At 45.8% G+C, this 20,017-nt stretch overlaps 1 protein-coding gene, 1 non-coding gene and 1 pseudogene across 2 annotated transcripts; all 3 read right to left on the bottom strand.

Annotated features, from left to right (window-relative positions):
* Positions 1 to 630: 630 nt before the first annotated feature.
* On the bottom strand, positions 631 to 1,437 carry LOC121757333 (MFP1 attachment factor 1-like). The gene has a single exon (XM_042152881.1). The coding sequence runs from the start codon at positions 1,340 to 1,342 to the stop codon at positions 809 to 811; it is 534 nt and encodes a 177-aa protein (XP_042008815.1). The 5' UTR covers positions 1,343 to 1,437; the 3' UTR covers positions 631 to 808.
* A 2,672-nt stretch (positions 1,438 to 4,109) lies between these two features.
* LOC121757139 lies at positions 4,110 to 5,837 on the bottom strand (annotated as a pseudogene).
* A 2,553-nt stretch (positions 5,838 to 8,390) lies between these two features.
* Positions 8,391 to 8,461, bottom strand: TRNAG-GCC. Its single transcript has one exon. It is a non-coding gene; the product is annotated as a tRNA-Gly (tRNA).
* Between the last annotated feature and the right edge of the window lie 11,556 nt (positions 8,462 to 20,017).

The raw sequence follows: 20,017 nt of genomic DNA, 5'->3' as shown, positions 1-20,017 counted from the left end.
AAGTCGTAAATGTGGAAGAAATTTCTGGATACAAGCCACTAATCTACCTGGATAAAACCCCACTAACCTTGGATCCATCATTTAAAGGTAACAATAGACCCAACTTAAAGCCTACTCAAACACCAACTGCAACCAATAGCAAAGGCCTTACCACCCTACACTGTAAAGTGTAAACCAAATGTGACAATTAATTTGGACTAGCTAACTACAATCTCAATGTATAGCAACATGAAGTGCTTGGAAGGAAGGTTCTGATAGCAAGTCCATCCAAACATCTGAATAAACAGGCATATCACTCCTCACCGAACGCCCAGCAAAAGATCAAGCGTAATAAAGATTCAACATGATATCAACTCCATTTACATATCCATATGAACCTCATTTACTGCAAAATGCACATGTGACAGGCACTGAAAGCGGTGAATAATTACACACCACACCACTGCAAAGCTAATGGCATGGAGCAATCTTTACAGCTATATGTAATGATTCTCAAACTAAGAATTACCAAGTTGAAGTCCATTATCACCAATTAGCATCAAATTTCAACAAGATTTCAATTTTTAAGCATTACATTGAAATTCCAGTTTAACTAAAGCACAAAATGAGAAATCAAGAGGCAAATTTCGATAAAGAGCTAAATAACCTAATATATATATATATATATATATAGAACAAAGCATCCACATTACATAACAGTAATAGTATACCAAGTAGATCCCCAATCTCATCATAACAAAACATCGGCATGACATCACTAGCGAAAAAATAGAAATTAAAGCGAAAATTTAAATAGCATGTCAGTTACTCATTCATCATCGGCAACAGACTCGGTTTTCTCGCTCTGCGGCGGCGCGGATGACCCCGCGTCCTCCTCCTCCGCCTTGTGCGGCTCGTCGGTCGCCGGCGCAGGCTCCGGAGCAACCGCCGAGTCTCCAGATCTGGCCTTCACGGTGTCAAGCATCCGCTTGCTAATTTCCTTGGAATAGACCTGCAAAATCTCGATGCCGTCGTCATCAGCAGACACCGCATTTCCAGCGAGCTCGAAGGCCTCCTGCTCGATGAGCTTGGCGGCTTCGACCGCTTCTTCGCGCGAAACGGTGCCGTAGCGCTTGGAGAGAATGGAGGGGGAAGAGAGGGTTTCAATGAGGCGGTTCTTCACGGCCTCGCGCGTGCGGTCGGTCGGAGGCCAGATGCTGAAGGAAACGTTGGGGAATTTGTCGGCGGCGGCGACGGTGGCATTTGGTGGCGATTGCTCGATTTCGGCCATGGCGGTGGTGGGTGAAGGCGGAAGATGTTCAGCTTCGGGATTTTGATTTGGGGATTCAATATTGTCCGACATAATAATACAACCTCTTTTTATAGGATTGAGTGAAGCTACTTTGGTGCCCGATTCGGTCAATCAACTTGTGGATATCTTCATATTCCTTTATGCATGCTAATTGGACATGTTTGCAAACTTTTAATAGATTTTTCGATAGTCTTAATATACGAATATTCGTCACTGAAAATCGATACCATATGGAACATTTTGAATTATTTTTTAGCCTTTCTCCAACTTTTAATGAGCTCGACTACAAATTTAATGGTATGTATCACATGAGTCAAATTCGAGCTAGCAAGGACATAAGCTCGAGCATAGCTTTCCATTCTTAAATCTGAAGACTGAATATATATATATATATATAGTTGTATGCCTTGTGGCCCAACTCCCAAAGAAAATAGGTTGGGTTTGGACTATTTACTACTACTACAATTTAAATTTTATGGTCCATTAACATTAATATTTTACAAGATTCTGTAAATGTGTTTAGGCCCAACAATTTGTTTATTTGTTTTGCCAAATAGATTGGGATAACTCAAGTCATGGGCTGTTGTTTTTTTTCATAATGCTTACAATATTTATTTATAATAATTTTTTTCTAATCTTAATAACCTGCTAATTAAAAGTACAACAAATATGTTATAATGCAAGTGTTTCAATATTTTATCTTGAAAATTCAATAAATTTGAAATCTCAAACAAATATGAGTGGGTTTTATGTAGGATCACAATTTGAACTATTGTTTATGTCATCTTCGTGCTAATTTCATTAAATATTCTTAATTCTTGATTCTATTTTGGTTCAAATCTTTTAAGTCTAATGTTTTATGTAGTACCTTAATTTGACACAAATACACAATACAAACATGAACTGATGAAAGTCCCACCAAAACACGAACAAAATTGATGGATACTGTACTTTATTAAGCGTAGCCAAAAAAAATAAGAACGATAAGATTTCACGAAGATGTCCAAAAATGATAGTATTATTTGGATAATTCATTGCATAAATCAATAAACTAAATATGCTATAATTATTTATGGCTATGGACCAATCCAATATTTTAATCACGTAATTAGCCAAGAGCGGTAAATTGGCCAAACTTACGGCACCACTTAATCATAGCTAGGGAGTACTGAATTTAGTGCAATGTTGACCCAATATATATGTGAATTTGACATAAATTAATTGATGTAAATGTAACATGACAGTTTTTTTAATACTGTTAAAATTTCAAATTATTCCCAGATAGAAATTTAATTTTTTGCGAAATACTGAGGTGAAAAATAAATAAATAACACAATTTGTTGCTTTTTTAAATATAGTTGAAAGAATAAATTGATCGCGCACAGCCCCTAATGCTTAAATTTGTGCGAAATAAATACTACTATCATTCAATCAAATTTATTATACTACTATAAAAAAGAAGTTGACTAATAAGTAGAGCCTCAAAGAGTTGGACGCAGCAAAGCTTGGATGACCTATGCTAGTAGATTAGCATTCTTTATAGTCTATTCCTAACTAACTTAGGTAAATTAAAAAATTTATTAATACTACTACATTTTATTTAGTTTTAAATACTACTAGTATAAAATAAAGTTAATGATGTTTTCTGATTCATTGAGCCGAATTAATTTCAAAATAAATAAGAGAAATAAATAAAGTTAACTAATAAAGGTTTAAAGTTAATTAAATTATAAAATACGATTAATAAAAATTTAACCCAAAACCTATAAAACCAAAATACAGTAGTATAAGGATACAATGAAAAAAAAATTGTGAAAACATCTAATGAAACAAATCACATTTGTTTAAAAATGTGATTTGCTATGGATTTTTTTATTTTAAAAAAACTTTTATACGAAGGGAGAAATTACAAATAAACTTCTATAGAAAGGAGGAAATAACAATTGAGGGCTCGAATGTGATTTGCTATGGATCTCCATATGTATTTGCTAAAAAAAATTAAAAGTTATATACCTACAAACAAATACTAACTCAAATAACACCTACAAAGTAAAAGTGCCTAATAAAATTCTTGATTAACCACCATAAAACACCTCCACGAAATACTATAAAAGGAACCCTTCTCCCCATTCATTTTCCCACGCAACACAAAATATTTTAAGCATGACAAAGGTAACCTCACTCACTCCTTTCTTCTTCCTCCTATGTTTTTCATGCATCATCTCTCTCTGCTTGAGTCGCCCCATTTCCAACGCCGCGGCTGGAAATTTTGGGGAGGAGCACTGGTTCTTGCACCCCTGGCTTTTCGCCCACGCACCGATGCCCAATGGTGGTTTCAAGTGGCCGATGCCGGTGAAGCACTGGCCATTTTATGCTCAAAGCCCGATGCCTAGCGGTGGTTTCAAGTGGCCAGTGCCTGTGAAGCCCTGGCCATTTTATGCTCAAGGCCCGACTCCTAGCGGTGTTTTTAAGTGGCCAGTGCCAGTGAAACACTGGCCATTTTATGCTCAAGGCCCGATACCCGATGAGGGTTGGAAGTGGTGGCCGAAGAAGGAGGTGACTAGTGATGATACTGAGGAGGTGGCGACTGCGGCTGCTCCACCCCTCACGGGGTAGAGTTTTTTTTTTCTTTTAAAAGAAAGCATCAATAATGATTCTCTATTTACTTTTACAATAATGTGATTTGGATTTAGTTAAGTTAGGTAAAATAAATTATTGGTTTTGAATTGAAATAACCCATTTTGCATACAATGTATGGCTTAATTTGATGGAAACGTTTAGCTAGTACTATTTTTTTTTTCTTGAATATGCAGTTGAATTAGAATTAAAACCAACCTATTATCAAGACATAAGTTGAATTACTAACACTCTTAATTATCACAACACAAACCAAATCAAATAAAAAGAAGATAAACAACTCCACATCCTCAATCAAAGTGATGATCAATCCAACTCTTGGATCTAAACTAGATGCACTGCTTCATTCCTCACAACACACACAGCCTCAAGAGGCTTTGCCTTACGCAATGTAACACCCAAATCCACCCCAAAATCAACCTCAACATCCCCCTTTCCCCAGTCGAAACACTGCACAAACGCACCCAACGCCAACGACACCGTCCTCATGCCCATGGCAGCCCCGGGGCAAGCCCTTCTCCCCATCCCAAATGGCAAGAACCGGCTCCCTTCCCTCTCCGCCTCCAAACCCTCAAATCTCTCCGGATAAAACTTCTCCGGCTCATCCCACTGGCTTAGGCCGCGGTGCACGGCCCAGGCATTCACCAGCAGGATGGTGCCCCTGGGGATGTCATACCCCCCGACCCTACACTGCTCTGACGAGAGGTGGGGTAGGAGCAGTGGGGTCACGGGGTGCAGCCTCAGAGTCTCGTTGACAACGCAACGAAGGTACGGGAGCTTGGGGAGATCGGCGTCATTGATCAGGTGATCATGGCCTATGTTTTTGTCTATCTCTTGTTGTAGCTTTTGCAGCACGCGGGGCTGAGTCAGCAGATTCGACATGGCCCATTCCATTGTCAAGGCAGAGGTATCCGTTCCGGCCGTCAGCATTATCTGATAAACCACAGTTCAATTGATAACACATTATTTTCCCTCTAATCTAACTATTTATATATCATTTGAGCCATCAACATAATAAAACGTTACCACTAAAATACCCTTTATGACATCATCGTTGTAGAGATGAGGCTCCGACGCCTGAACCGACAGTAGACGTTCAATCAAATTGCTGCCTCTCCTCTTCTCCTCCTCCTCTCTGATTTCATCAACCATGGCCTGCAAAAACTCATCCCTCTTCCTATGCATCAACACTGCCTTCTTCTCCAGCCCTTTGTATCCAATCCATCTCAAAATCGGAAAGTAATCACACATACCCATCAACACCGTAGGTGAGAACATCCCACGCATCGATTGCAGAATCTCCCTTCCCGCCTCCGTCCCGATCTCCTCCTCCCCGACAATCAGTTTCCCGGTGATACCTCTCATCACGACGTTGAAGCTGAAGGCGTAGATCACGTTAGTCAGATCAACTCTCTTCCCGCTCTCCTTCCGCAGCCGCCGCAGAATCCGAAGCATCTCCTCTTCTCGAATATGGGCGGATCTCTGGAGGCTGCGCGAGGAGAAGAGCTCGACGACGGTGAGGCGGCGGAGGATCCGCCAGAGCTGGCCGTAGGAAGACCACGCGTAGGCGGAGTAGTTGTAGGTGAGGTGGTCCCCGGCGAGGGAGGAGGGGCGGTTGGCGAAGACGACGTCGTTGGTGGTGAGGCATTCTTCGGCGGCGGAGGGAGAGGAGATGATGAGGAAGGATTTGCAGCCTAGGCGGAGAGAGAAGATGTGGCCGAGGTGGGAGGAGAGGGAGGCTAGAGTGAGGTGGAGGGGGTTGTTAAGGTTGAGGAGGTGGAGATGGCCGATTAGTGGGAGAGATGGTGGAGATGGTGGTGGATTTTGGTTTTGAAAGTGTTTTGAGGATGAAGATGGTGAAGAAGATGAATGGTGGCAATAGCAAAAGAAAACAGGTTTGGTGATCCATAGAGAGAGAGGGCGCAAGGAGAGCTTAGTTTTTTGTGGAGTATATTATTCTTTAGAGCATCCATAATGGCGGCGAACGGACCGGCTAGCCGATTCCCGGCGCTGGCCGGTCCGCTCGCCGAACTATTGTAGTCAGCTAGCGCCAAATCGGCGAGCGCACGCCGATTCCCGAGCGCTGGCCGATGCACTCGCCGATCGGCTGGCCGCCATTGCAGGCTCCCGATCGGCGAGCGATCGGCCAGCCGATTTTTTATTATTTTTTATTTAATTTTCGAAACCCTATATATACGCGATTTGCATGTCATTTTCATTCGCACAACTTATTTTAACGAGTTTTCTCTCTATCTTAATTTCTATACAAGAGGAACAACGTGAAATGAGTAGCGCGGGTGGTAGTAGTGGTGGTAGTGGTGGGGATGCTGAGAAGTACGAACGGCGAATGAACAAAGAGTTGGAGGCCTATACGTTCCGTGAGATAAAGCGGCTGATACAAAGGGCCTTACAGCCGGCGGTACCTCGACCTCGACACGTTGTCCACCGCCGAGCAATGATTGAGCTGGATCACGTAGCTGCACATCAGCAGCTATATGAAGACTACTTCGTACCGGAGCCGCGGTTCAACACTAACCTTTTCAGGCGGCGTTTTAGGATGAGCAGGACCCTGTTTATGCGTATTGTTGACGCTTTGGAGCGTTGATATATGTGTTTCCGCTTCAGGCACGATGAGGCTGGCAGACCCGGCCACACACCTATTCAAAAGTGCACTGCGGCAATCAGGTAGTTGGCCTACGGAGGCGTGGCAGACATGTGGGACGAGTACCTCCACATCGGTGAGACGATTGCCCTTGAATGTATGAAGTATTTCTGTTAGGGCGTGGTTGAAATATTCCGTGATCAGTACCTTCAAAGCCCTACCCCCGAAGACTGCCAGGAGCTGATGCAGATGCACGGGGAGAAGCATGGGTTCCCGGGTGTGTTAGGCAGCATAGATTGTATGCATTGGGAGTGGAAGAACTGCCCCGCTGCTTGGAAAGGGTTCTACACGACCGGCTACAAGGGAAAGAATCCCACGATGATCCTCATGGCCGTAGCTGATTACCGGTTGTGGATTTGGCATGCATATTTTGGGGTAGCCGGGTCGAACAACGACCTCAACGTCCTCAACTCGTCACCCATTTTCAACGAGCAGTGCCACGGCGTCGGTCCGGCCATCAGTTTTATCGCCAACGGGAACCAGCATGATATGGGCTACTACTTGGCGGATGGGATATACCCTAGGTGGCCCGTCTTTGTGAAAACGATCAGGTGCGCATCAGATGAGAGAAAGGCCAACTTTGCGGAACGGCAGGAGTCGGCGCGCAAGGACGTGGAGCGCGCATTTGGTGTGCTCCAGTCTCGATGGGCGGTAATTAGGGGTCCAACGCGTTTGTGGCATGTCGACTGCATTGCTGATATAATGTACTCTGTATTATCATGCACAACATGGTTGTCAAAGATGAAGGTGTACAACTGACTAGTTGGGCCAACGATGATAATGAAGCCGGTCCAAGCCACGGCATGGCCGCCCCCAACGTACGAAGTGGGGTACCTCACGATGAAGTCGGCCGCCTCCAAGCACATGCCGACATGCGCCAAGTGGAAGCTCATATTCGACTCCAAAAGGATTTAATTGAAGAGTTGTGGGCGCGGATGACTGCACGGCGTTAGTTTTTTTTTAATTATGTGATTTTTTTTAATGTACCTTTTTTTATTTAAATAAAATTATTGCATTTTCCTATCTGTGTCGTAAGTTGAATTCCGTATTTTGTGTGATTGTTGTTTTTATAATTTTGTTTATTGTGGCTAGCCTATAGCTAGGCTATTGCTTGTCCAGTTGCTTGTCCTGATGATGTGGCAGGAGGAGTTTTTAGTGCTGATGATGTGGCAGGAGGAGTTTGTGGCTAGGCTATGGCGGGCTATTGCCACCGTGGATGCTCTTACTACTAATATCTATCCAAATTTGTGGAAAGTCGAAGGAGTTGAGTTATTGAGTGGGGCCGGGGGAAGATATGAATCTTTCCTGATCTACTTTTTTTCTATCAAGTGGGACAAAATTGTTTACTTGTGAAGCATGTGTTTGAATTGAAAAAATAGTCCCTTCGTTGCCTATAAATCGAAACTTTTTTTGTTTGGTTCGTTTCCTAAAAATTAAAACTTTCTATTTATAACATATTTTTATATCTTTCTTATTTTACCGATTATGCAATTAAACTCATTTTAGAGAACTGGGAAATATAAATAATTTTGTAAGCTAATGTGAAGGTTCAGGGATGGTAAACTGGTAATGGTTTGTTACGTTACAATATTATTTTAAAATAAATGTACATAAGTTAATAATTTATTTATTACTCAAATATTTATTTTTGATAATTAAATCTACAAATATTTAAATTCTATTCTACAAAATTAAAATCTAAAAGATTATAATCTAGACAAATCTTACGTGGGCAATGGCTATTCGAAAAAGCTAATTGGTCTAATCTTATAGCATCAAAATGTTGAAGAACATATTAAATGCACCAGCCGGGAATCGAACCCGGGTCTGTACCGTGGCAGGGTACTATTCTACCACTAGACCACTGGTGCTTCTGGTCTTAGTCCTTCTTTAAATCTTATTTCAGGGATGAACGGTGGCTGCTGGACGAGAACATGATTAGTCGGCACATAATCGAGCCGTTGTTGGATTCGAGTTTAGCCGAAAATAAAAAGCTTCTTAATATTGATCATCAATTGGCTATAATACGATAATGACATGAAGACAACATACAAGATAGTAGTAGTAGTAAATAACTGCGCATATACAAATTCTAAATATGAGTCTTCTTCCATCCCGACTTTCCCATACTTCTAACAGCACAACAATGATATCTCTTCAAAAGTTGGCCCCCTTGGCCAAGATATTGGAGTGGTTCAACACGTTGATGTCATTATTTGGCCTGGAGACATAGAAGTATGCGTGTCATTGGAGACCTCAAGTATTAGCAATCAGTGGTCGTTGGTGAAACCTGATAAGTTTGTAATCTCAGTGATGGGGTACGTACTAAACAAGCCCAATAGCAGTGACAGCTCGGCCAGCCCAAAGCCCAAGAGTTCAGTTCGGCATTACCAAAGAGTTCGGCCTCAGCCTACAGCTCGGTAAAAGCCAACCAATCAAGCTCTGCTCTCAGGTCGGCATCAAGCTCTACTCTCAGATCGGCAACCAAAGCAGTTCGGTCTCGGTATTCGACCGAACAAGGAGTTAGTGGACCCATACCGGATGTCCAACACACCCACTACCACGTGATGTCAGTTCAGGCCACGATCGTAGGCCATGACCTACGCTTCACCCACGATCTTAGGCCATAACCTACACGACATCCACGACTTAGGGTGGTGACGCAAGCCATGATCTGAGTTCATTATATAAATAGAACTTAGATCTGATAGAAGAGGTTAGAATCTCTCTAGAGAAACAATCATATAGCAAGTCTGTGTTGTAAGCTGTATTTGGCAGATCAAGCAATACAAACCTGCCCCCATTTCTCCCCGTGGACGTAGATTTACCTCAGTAAATCGAACCACGTTAAATTCTCTGTGTCGTGATTTATTTTTACGAGCATTTATCATCATCAATAATTCGCGGAATCATCACTGGCGCCGTCTGTGGGAAACGAAGAACAAAATTTGTGATAAAGCGAATTTTTGATCCATTTTTTCCACCCAAAAAATGCATACCAGATCGCAGAATACCCGCATTCCTGCCCGTGAGAACCCGGAGGAAGCCAATCCATCCCATAGGTCTGGAAAACAGCCTAGGGATAAATCCACCACCAGTTCTCATGGCGAAGGAACAGGCCGCTCCAAAAATCGTCCCACTGAGTCTTCCCAGCAGCCTGATCTGAATGAGGCTGTCAAGCTGTTCTTGGCTGAGAAGCAGGATGAGTTCTTAGCCTTCCTGCAAAAGAGCCAAGAGCCGAAGACGAAAACGGAGGATTCTCCTTCCTCATCCAGACATGAAAGTCACTACCGCAGTAGTGCCGTGTCTTCCAGGAAGAAGAATCCTCAACCCCGACATATTCCTGATCTTCCTCGGTACCGGAATCACAGGAGAACTCAATCTCCTCCATACCGACGAGATATCGGATTCGCCGTGTACGGAGCACTGAAGACTCCGTTCTCGGACGACATCACCCGAACTCCCCTACCACAGAACTACCGAACTCCGTCGATGACTTACGACGGGCTCGTGGACCCTCACGATTTCCTGGGGCGCTATCAATATAACATGGCGAACCAGGGTCTCAACGAGGTCCACATGTGCAAGCTATTTCCCGAGCTGCTCATCGGGAACGCGAGAAGGTGGTTCGATAGCCTCCCCCAGGGCAGCATCAGATCTTACCGAGATCTAATGGATGCCTTCCACAGGAGGTTCTTTCAGAAAGCGGAAGCCCGAATCACTTCGGCTCAGCTGCTTTCCATTCGTCAAGGTCGCGACGAAAAAATCAGCGACTTTATGACAAGATTCCACAAGGAATGCCTGCAAGTGGACGATCTCAACGATCTGCTTGTCATCTCGGCATTCCAAAATGGAATCCTGCCCGGAGCTCTCTACAGGAAGCTCGTTGAGTGCGGTCCGCAGACAGCTCAGGAAATGTGGGACATTGCGGACCAGTACTCCCGAGCCGATGAGGCAGACCGTCGCAAACGGTCGTTAGACAGCTCATCGTCCCGAGGAGACAGGAGGAAGCCCGATCATAGCGATCAGGGACATCCTCGCCGAACTCCTTTTGGCGATCAGGGACATCCTCGCCGAACTCCTTTTGAAAGGATTCAAAGGACTCCGGTGCAAGACAGATTGGGACCCCGTCTCAATCCCGAGAAGCCGCCCGCTCAGTTCGTACCGCTGAACAAGCCGAGAGCGGAAATTTTCGAACTACACTCCGACCTGTTCGAAAAGCCAAAGCGGATGACGAAATCTGCCGCGCGCCGACCCCAGGATAACTACTGCTCCTACCATCAAGACCACGGTCACGATACCGAGGAGTGCAGAAACTTGGCTGCAGGTATCGATGTTCTTGTGAGGGCAGGGACATTGAAAAAATACCAAAGCAAGCAGTCAAAGAAGAATAAGAAGCAGAGAGGTGCAAACTGCGCTCCTCAGGATCCGAAAAGGCAGCCGGATCCCGAAGACGATGACGAGCCGCAATATGATGGAGTAATCCTGACTATTGACGCTCTCCCTGCCGGGAAGACCAAGTCGTCCCTGAAGTCAGAGCGCAGGGGCTCCAATCGAGAGGAGCCAACGCATAAAAGGCTGAAGCAGGACGAAGTGATTACGTTCTCGGATGCTGATCCCGTCCCGGCCATCTCTCCTCACCAAGACGCCATTGTCATCCAAGCCGGAGTGGCAAACAAACTGATCCACAGGGTGTTTGTGGATACAGGAGCGTCAGTCAGCATTCTTTTTAAAGAGTGCTTCGACAAACTAGAAGTGGACCCAGCTCGGCTCAGCCCGGCTCCGCTTCCCCTGAAGAGCTTCGCCCAGGAGGACACCCGCCCTGAAGGTATTATCAGCCTTCCGATCACGGTGGGGAAAGCGCCTACTAGCTCCAGTACGATGATTGAGTTTTTCGTGGTAAAAGCTCGGTCCCCGTACAACGTCATCCTGGGAAGAGACTGGCTCAACACAGTTCGGGCCGTTTGCTCCACCTATCACCTCACCATCAAGATCCCTACTAAAGGAGGGATAGCGGTCATCCGAGGTGACCAAAAAAGAGCAAAGGAATGCCTGCAAATTGCGCTTAGAAGTGCCGAGCAGTCAGATCGGCACCACCAAGCATAGCAATCACAGCAGCCGGAGTCAGAGGCGATGACCGAAGTCATACCGGAGCCGAACTCGATGACAGTTCAGCTGTACGAAGACGATCCATCCAGAACGGTTAAGATCGGCTTCGCGGGAACGCCTCTACTTCGGGAAAAAACCATCCAGCTCCTCAAGGAGTACAAAGACGTCTTTGCATGGTCTCCGTTGGACATGACCGGAGTGCCCCCCGAGGTAATCACTCATCGTTTAAATATTGATCCTTCGGTCCGGCCGATAAAACAGAAGCAAAGACTCTTTGCGGCAGAACGAAGTCAAGTCATCCATGACGAAGTCCGTCAATTATTGAAGGCGGATGTGTTATTCGAAGTGAAGTATCCTTCGTGGGTGGCCAATCCTGTCATGATCAAGAAAAAGGAAGGAGGATGGCGGATGTGCATAGATTTCACCGATCTAAATAAGCACTGTCCCAAAGATTGCTATCCCCTTCCGAACATAGATAAAAAAGTAGAAGCTCTGATAGGCTTTGAAATTTTTTGTTTTCTTGATCTATACAAAGGATACCATCAGGTTTTAATGGATGAGATTGACGCTTCAAAAACGGCCTTCATTACTGATTTCGGCATTTTCGCTTATAAAAAGATGCCATTCGGTTTAAAGAATGCCGGAGCCACTTATCAAAGGATGGTAGACAAGCTTTTTCGGCACCTGATTGGAAAGGAAGTCGAAGTATATGTTGACGATATAGTCGTCAAGAGCAAAAGCACCTCGGAGTACGAGCACAACCTCAAGTCCACTCTCAACGTGCTCAAGAAAGCCAACCTCAAACTTAATCCCCAAAAGTGTACCTTTTTGGTAGATTCGGGAAAGTTTCTGGGTTGTTGGGTTTCAAAAGACGGACTCAAGGCAAACCCCTCAAAAGTTCAAGTCGTTCAGAACATGGCAATGCCGAAGTCCATACATGACGTGCAAAGGCTAACCGGATGTCTAGCCGCACTGAGTCGATTCCTTTCCCAAGCAGCCGAAAAGCAACTGCCGTTCTTCAAGGTGTTGAAAAAGGCACCAAAGTTCGAGTGGGGAGCCGAGCAGAAAAAGGCCTTTGACGAGCTCAAAAGTTATCTAGCCGAGCTTCCTATTCTCTCTGCTCCAGCCGAAGCCGAAGTACTATTCTTATACTTAGCGGCATCGGATCAAACCATCAGCGCGGTGCTTGTACGAGAAGAAGGCCTAAAGCAGTTTCCCATCTACTTTACAAGCCGAGCATTAAGAGGTCCAGAAACAAGGTATCAACCTCTGGAAAAAATTGCTCTGGCGTTAGTAAATGCAGCAAGGAGACTGCGGCCATACTTCTATGCTCACAAGGTATGCGTCTTAACCGATCTACCTCTTCGGCAAGTTTTGACCAAGCCAGAAGCATCGGGCAGAATCGCCAAGTGGGCTATAGAGTTGGGAGAGCACACAATTGAATATCTACCTCGGAAAGCCATCAAGGGACAAGCCTTGGCAGATTTTCTTGCAGAAGCGAAGTTCGATCAAGCAATTCCTATTATTGCCGAACAGAAGAATTCTGCCAATGCCGAACTAGCACAACCCTTGGAATCCGAAGTAGAGCCGCCGGACTGCTGGAGCGGATTCGTAGATGGAGCTTCAAACAAGATGGGAAGTGGAGCTGGTATTTTACTTGTCGCTCCCGACGGACACGAGGTAACCTACTCACTTCGTTTCCTATTCCCCACTACTAATAATGAAGCCGAGTACGAAGCCCTCCTGGCCGGACTCCAGTTAGCGCAAAGTCTACTCGTCAAATCTCTCAAAGTCCATTGTGATTCACAAGTCATAGTAAATCACATGTTGGGTACAAGTGAAGCCCGTGACGAGAGAATGAAGAAGTATTTGGACAAAGCGCAAAGCATCAGCCGAAGTTTCTCCTATTTTCGGATAATCCGCATTCCCAGAGCGGAAAATAGCCGAGCAGATACCTTAAGTAAGTTGGCCTCAGATCCGAGCTCAAAGGCGGAAGAATTAATGCATCGAAGCATTGATGAAGCCGAGGTACATTCTGTATCCAGCTCGCCGAACTGGATGACGCCGATCTTGCAGTATCTGGATCAAGGACAATTGCCCGAGGATAAGAGAGAAGCTCGGAAGATCACGTGCCGAGCTCTTCGGTACGAACTTCATGAAGGAGTCCTCTTTAGAAAGTCTTACCTCCAGCCGTTATTGCGGTGCGTAGGACCAGAAGAGACGGACTACATCCTCAGAGAAGTTCATGAAGGATCGTGCGGTAGCCACATCGGAGCCAGAGCTTTAGCTAAAAAAGTTCTGAGATGGGGATATTATTGGCCAACCATGGTACAAGAGGCAGTGCAGCTCGTCAAGAAGTGTACGAAGTGCCAAATTCATGCAAATGTCCCAAGGATGCCGCAGACCGATCTATACACTATGCAAAGCCCTTGGCCTTTCATGCAATGGGGCATAGACATAGTGGGACCACTTCCTCAAGCTCCTCGGCAAATGAAATTCCTTATCGTTGCCGTGGACTACTTCACGAAGTGGGTGGAGGCTGAACCATTAGCTACGATAACGAGCTCAAAGGCATTGGACTTCGTCTGGAAGAACATAGTGTGCCGATTTGGCATACCCCACATCCTCATCTCGGATAATGGGACTCAGTTCACCGACAAGACGTTCAAGAATTGGTGCCAAGAGCTGAACATACAACAGCGGTTCACTTCGGTCTCCCATCCCCAAGCAAACGGACAAACGGAAGTAACGAACCGGATTCTGGTGAAAGGGTTGAAAGCTCGGTTAGAACAAGCCAAAGGACAATGGGTAGAAAATCTCCCTCAAGTCCTATGGTCCTACCGAACTACACCCAAAACCTCCAACGGTGAAACTCCGTATAGTCTGGTGTACGGCACTGAAGCCGTAATTCCGGTGGAGATCGGCGTACCCAGTCCCCGAACTCTAAATTTCTCCTCAGAAATGAATGACGACGGACTGAGAGCAGAACTAGATCTCGCCGAAGAAAGAAGAGAATTGGCGTGCATAAAAGCAGCCAAGTATAAGGAGCAAGTAGCCCGGTATTATAACCAAAGGGTGAAAAAGCTTCAATTTCAAGTGGGAGATCTCGTCTTGAGAAACAACGAAGTAAGCCGAGCAGAAAAGCTGGGCAAACTCGAACCCACATGGGAGGGTCCATATCGGGTGTCAGAAGTCCTCGGCAAAGGGTCTTATAAATTGACTCACATGTCAGGAGAACAAGTACCCCGAACATGGCACGTCTCCAACCTCAAGAAGTTCCACTTGTAAGAGACAAGTCCGGTCAGTCCGTCTCGTGTCTAGTTCGGTCATAGGGGTATGTGTTTTTATTTGTTTGTTTTTTACTTGCACCTTTTACTTGTCGTTTTATAAAAAGTTTAAAGTGTTTTCTTTCGTCTTTTTCATTTTTTCTCTATGTGTTTTGTCCCTATGTGCTTGTCGTCTCTTACAAATGGTACCAAGGTATATCGTTCTTTAAAGACTGATCCCCTTTTTAGATCGATTATTAAAGACTATTGTGAGTCCAAGCTTCTAAGGAGGATATAAGACCACAATTCAGCTTAACAAGCAGTCCGTCTGAAACGAACTGCAATAAGCCAACGATTGTGAGTCCAAGCTTCCAAGGAGGATACAAGACCGCAATTCAGCTTAACAAGCACTTCGTCTGATACGAACTGCAATAAGGGAAAGTCCGATCCACGCGATAAACCTCGCCGAATTAGGACGACCAAGTTCGGTCAAAGAAGTTTACCTCATAAGACCGGGGATGACCATGTCTAGTCAAAGAGGTTTACTGCATAAGACCACTTCGGTTAACTGGGAAAGTCCGATCCACGCGATAAAACTCGCCGAATTAGGACAAGGGAAAGTTCGATCCCGGCGACAAAAATCGCAAAATTAGAACACAAACCAAGTCCGGTCAAAGATGTTTATTTCATCAGACCAAAGACGAGTCCGGTCGAAGATGTTTATTTCATCAGACCAAAGACGAGTTCGGTCAAAGGTGTTTATTTCATCAGACCAAAGACGAGTCCGGTCAAAGATGTTTATTTCATCAGACCAAGGACCAAGTCCGGTCAAAGAAGTTTACTTCATAAGACCGAGGACAAGTACGATGAAATTTTTTCGCTAAGCTGTAAATACAGTGTTAGAAGCGAAAACAAAATTTCATTTATCAAATCTTGTTCGGCATACAACTCCGCTACCCTACAAAATGGCGTTACGCTATTACAAAGGACTATTCTACCGTCCAGGGTTGCTGAAGTTAAGCCACCTATCTGCAAAATCCTCTGGAAGCCGAGTTCGGTTGTTCCGAGCAGATGAAGAATAAGCAGGTCGACGAGATGCTATCCTCGACCCAACGCCTCTTCCCCGAGCCCGAGAAGTCCTAACACCTCGGCGATGAAGAGTCTCTGCAATAAGCATCTGCTGATCTTGCTCGCTCATAGTCACAACTCCTCGGCGAATTTCAGTCCGTCCCCGTCTTGACGATTCCGGTTGCTCCTGAGCCCGTTCTCGTCTTGACGTTTCCGGCTGTTCCGGAGTTCGTTGTTGGCTGGGAGTAGGATTTTGAACAAGGGAACCAGAGGTTTGATCTGGAGTGCGAGCATCTGTTGGCACGATATGCCGAAGGAATCTTTCTATGGAGGGGCGCCGAGAAAGAACAATGTCGTACCGAGAAGCCCAGCGCCGTAATGATTTCACAACTTGTTGGCAAGCCGAGCTCTCCAGCGCATTGTTCCTCCGGAGTACAAGATATTCCTCCCACAGTTCGTCAACTCGACTCTGAACATCTGAGATGGTCAATCCCCCGCGCACACGGATGTAATCCTCGTACGCAGTCCTCTCAGCAATGGTCGTATTCAGCTCGGCCTCCAGATCCTTCTTATCGGACTCTAAGTCCTTATTATCGGCCTCCAGCTTCACTAAACGAGCCAGAAGCTCGTCATTCTTCGTCTGATCGGCTATAGCTCTTCTCTCAGCTTCGTCTAAAGCCGAAGAGTACAGCCGTTTCCAGTGAAGTATCTCCATCTCCTTGAGTACAAAGCAGCTATATTAGTTCGGCAGCTGTACCGAGCAGATAGTAAAATACAACAGGAGTAAAGGCGAGTACGCAAAGCTATACGAAGACAAGTGTAGAGAATTTTTCATTCACAAGGAAAATTTTTTACACTAGGGCTTCAAGGCCATTTTACAAGGAAGAAACTAGACTAAGAGAAGGGAGACGAAATCATACTCCGCCAGCTTCGTCTCCGGCTCCTCGGTCTGGTACAGCTTCTTTCTCTTGGGCTACCTCAGCCTCGGCCTCGCTTCCTGCCGGCCTCGCCTCCGCCTCCTGATCGGCTTCCTCCTCCGGATGCCCGGCCCGCTCGACTTCGGCCTCCGGCTCCAGCGGCTCGACCTCACCCTCTCCGTTGTAAGTCGAAGCGGGTGAAACGGGTCCCACGGAGGCAAAGATAGCCTCCAGGTTCTCGTCCCGATCAGCTCGACAACTCCGGACTCGGTCTGCAGAAAGCAGGACCGAGGATGAAGCGAGCTCCTCAAGGAGCGGCAGATTCTGAAGCCGAGCAGCTATCTCTCGGCTGTACAGAGGCAGCACGACGTCGGGCCCCTGCTCGCCCTTATCGGCAATTAGCCTTACCAGACTACCGACAAAGGCCGAGAACTGGCTGCTCAAAAAGAGTCTCTCCGTGTAGGCACGGAGACCCTCTCCTTGGGCAACCACGGCGGCAGCATCCCTCCGTTTCGTCTGCTCTCGCTGGATGACGAGCTGGTTTTTGGCAAACTGAGCTTCATCCTGGGCCGAAATCCTAGCAGCCCTGGCTTTCTCAAAGTTTGCCTCAGCCTGCTCGGCCCGGTGACAAGCAGCCGCCAATTTCCTCTGCATCTCGGCATAGTCGTTGGACGCTTTGGAGAGTTCGACGGCGACGAGCTTGGAGAGCATATCATTCCTCTGAAAATGGATAAGGAAAAAAGTTAACAGAGGGCACCAAAAATACAAGACAAGCCAAGCCAAGGAATCAAGAAGACAATTCACCTCGGCGAAGTCCGTGGGCCATAAAAATGGCTCACAGATATGCTCCGAAGGAGGCGCCAAGACCACGTCTTTCTCTGGCGCCCTTGGGGGCTTCTGGGTCTTCCCCTTCTTGCTTGCCGAAGTCGACTCCGGCTTCTTTGGACCCGAAGAGGTCTTTTGCCTCTTCGGATTCTTCTCGGCATCAGGCGCCGAGCTGGTAGCCTTCTCTCTCTCCGGCTCCACAAGCTCGGAGGACTTTCTGATAGCCTTATTCAACATGAACACTGCCAAAAAGCAAGAAAGCAAAGTCAGATTTTCTTCGTTAAAGCAGTAGAGCATAAAGATAAAGAGAAATCCTCACCCTCGGCCTCTTCGTCCGAAGACGAGATGTCGAACACGACGTCGCCCTTGACGAGCTCAGACTCCGTGTATTGTTTCCTAACTATGGGAATCTTGTTGAGCTCGCCATCGAGCTCGTCCAACGGTTCAGGCCGAGGGTGACGGATAACGGACTCCGGCCCTCTCCAGGGAAAACTAGGAGCCGCGGTCCTATCATAGTAGAAGAAGCGATTTTGCCACTTCGGCCACTTCGTTTTACAAAAGGCCCTAAAGGGCTGTAAAGGGATCAAGTAAAACCAAGACCCCTTCCTCTTAAATTGAAAGAATTTAAGGATCGCCTTCAAAGACAAATCCCTTCCTAACCTACGGAGTTCGGCAGCGAAGGCCGACAAGTGCCTCCAAGAGTTCGGAGTCACCTGGCCTAAAGGAAGCTGAAAAAAATCTAGTAAATCTATAAAGGCAGAAGGGAGGGGGAAACGAAGCCCGCATTCTAAGCAGGCCTCGTACACGGTGACGTAACCCTCCGGCGGGGAGTCAGCCCTGTGATCACCGTCAGGTACCACCGCCTTCCCCCCAGGAAAAGAGTATTTTTCGTAAAGGGATATCACAGTATCCTTACTCAAGATACTGTGAAAATACTCTACGGTCTTCTCCCCGGATTCTTTCCGGCTAGAAGACCCCTTACCCCCTTTCCTAACGCTACCCGACTCCGAAGAAGAAGAAGAAGACATTTTTCTTACTTTTTGAAGGTGAAGGTAGTCTGAAGAAATTTTTGAAAGCGGAAGGAAATTTTTCACGCAGAAGATAGAGAGTGCAGAAGAAGCCAATAGCAAAGGTGTTCAAATGATGAAGAAAGACGGTATTTATCAGATTTGGAAAAGATTTCAAATCATCGCACCGTTTCATATCCCACCTTTTCAGGATTCAACGGCCGGATTTTACTGTCGCATTTAATGCCGCATTTAATGCAGTCACGCGCAGGGCACGTCCCCTGACTTCAGCCTCCCCCGTACCCTTTTCCAGAATGCCGAAGTGACTCGCTTCGCCGAAATGAATCACTTCGCTTTTCGGGGGGGGTAGTGATGGGGTACGTACTAAACAAGCCCAATAGCAGTGACAGCTCGGCCAGCCCAAAGCCCAAGAGTTCAGTTCGGCATTACCAAAGAGTTCGGCCTCAGCCTACAGCTCGGTAAAAGCCAACCAATCAAGCTCTGCTCTCAGGTCGGCATCAAGCTCTACTCTCAGATCGGCAACCAAAGCAGTTCGGTCTCGGTATTCGACCGAACAAGGAGTTAGTGGACCCATACCGGATGTCCAACACACCCACTACCACGTGATGTCAGTTCAGGCCACGATCGTAGGCCATGACCTACGCTTCACCCACGATCTTAGGCCATAACCTACACGACATCCACGACTTAGGGTGGTGACGCAAGCCATGATCTGAGTTCATTATATAAATAGAACTTAGATCTGATAGAAGAGGTTAGAATCTCTCTAGAGAAACAATCATATAGCAAGTCTGTGTTGTAAGCTGTAATTCGCAGATCAAGCAATACAAACCTACCCCCATTTCTCCCCGTGGACGTAGATTTACCTCAGTAAATCGAACCACGTTAAATTCTCTGTGTCGTGATTTATTTTTACGAGCATTTATCATCATCAATAATTCGCGGAATCATCACTCAGCATAATCATGCTAAAAGAACAGAGAACTTGAATTTATTTATTGATTCAATCAAAAGTTACTGATACAAATATGGAAATCACCTTATATACTCGATGACATAGGAGATCAAACTAACTAACTAACTCCAGGTAAGATAACTAACTAACTCACTAATGTCAGCTAGGATAACTAACTAACTAACTAATACAAGCTAAGAGTCGAGCTCAGTTCTTCACTTCAAATATCACCTCTTCACCAATCATCATCTCGAAGCTT

Source organism: Salvia splendens, chromosome 12 (assembly GCF_004379255.2).
Source record: "Salvia splendens isolate huo1 chromosome 12, SspV2, whole genome shotgun sequence".
Classification (NCBI taxonomy): domain Eukaryota; kingdom Viridiplantae; phylum Streptophyta; class Magnoliopsida; order Lamiales; family Lamiaceae; genus Salvia; species Salvia splendens.
This window is presented reverse-complemented; position numbering and strand designations above follow the sequence as displayed.

Excerpts from the sequence above, each read along its gene's own strand:
- LOC121757333 (XM_042152881.1), bottom strand. The coding sequence starts at position 1,342 with ATGTCGGACAATATTGAATCCCCAAATCAAAATCCCGAAGCTGAACAT.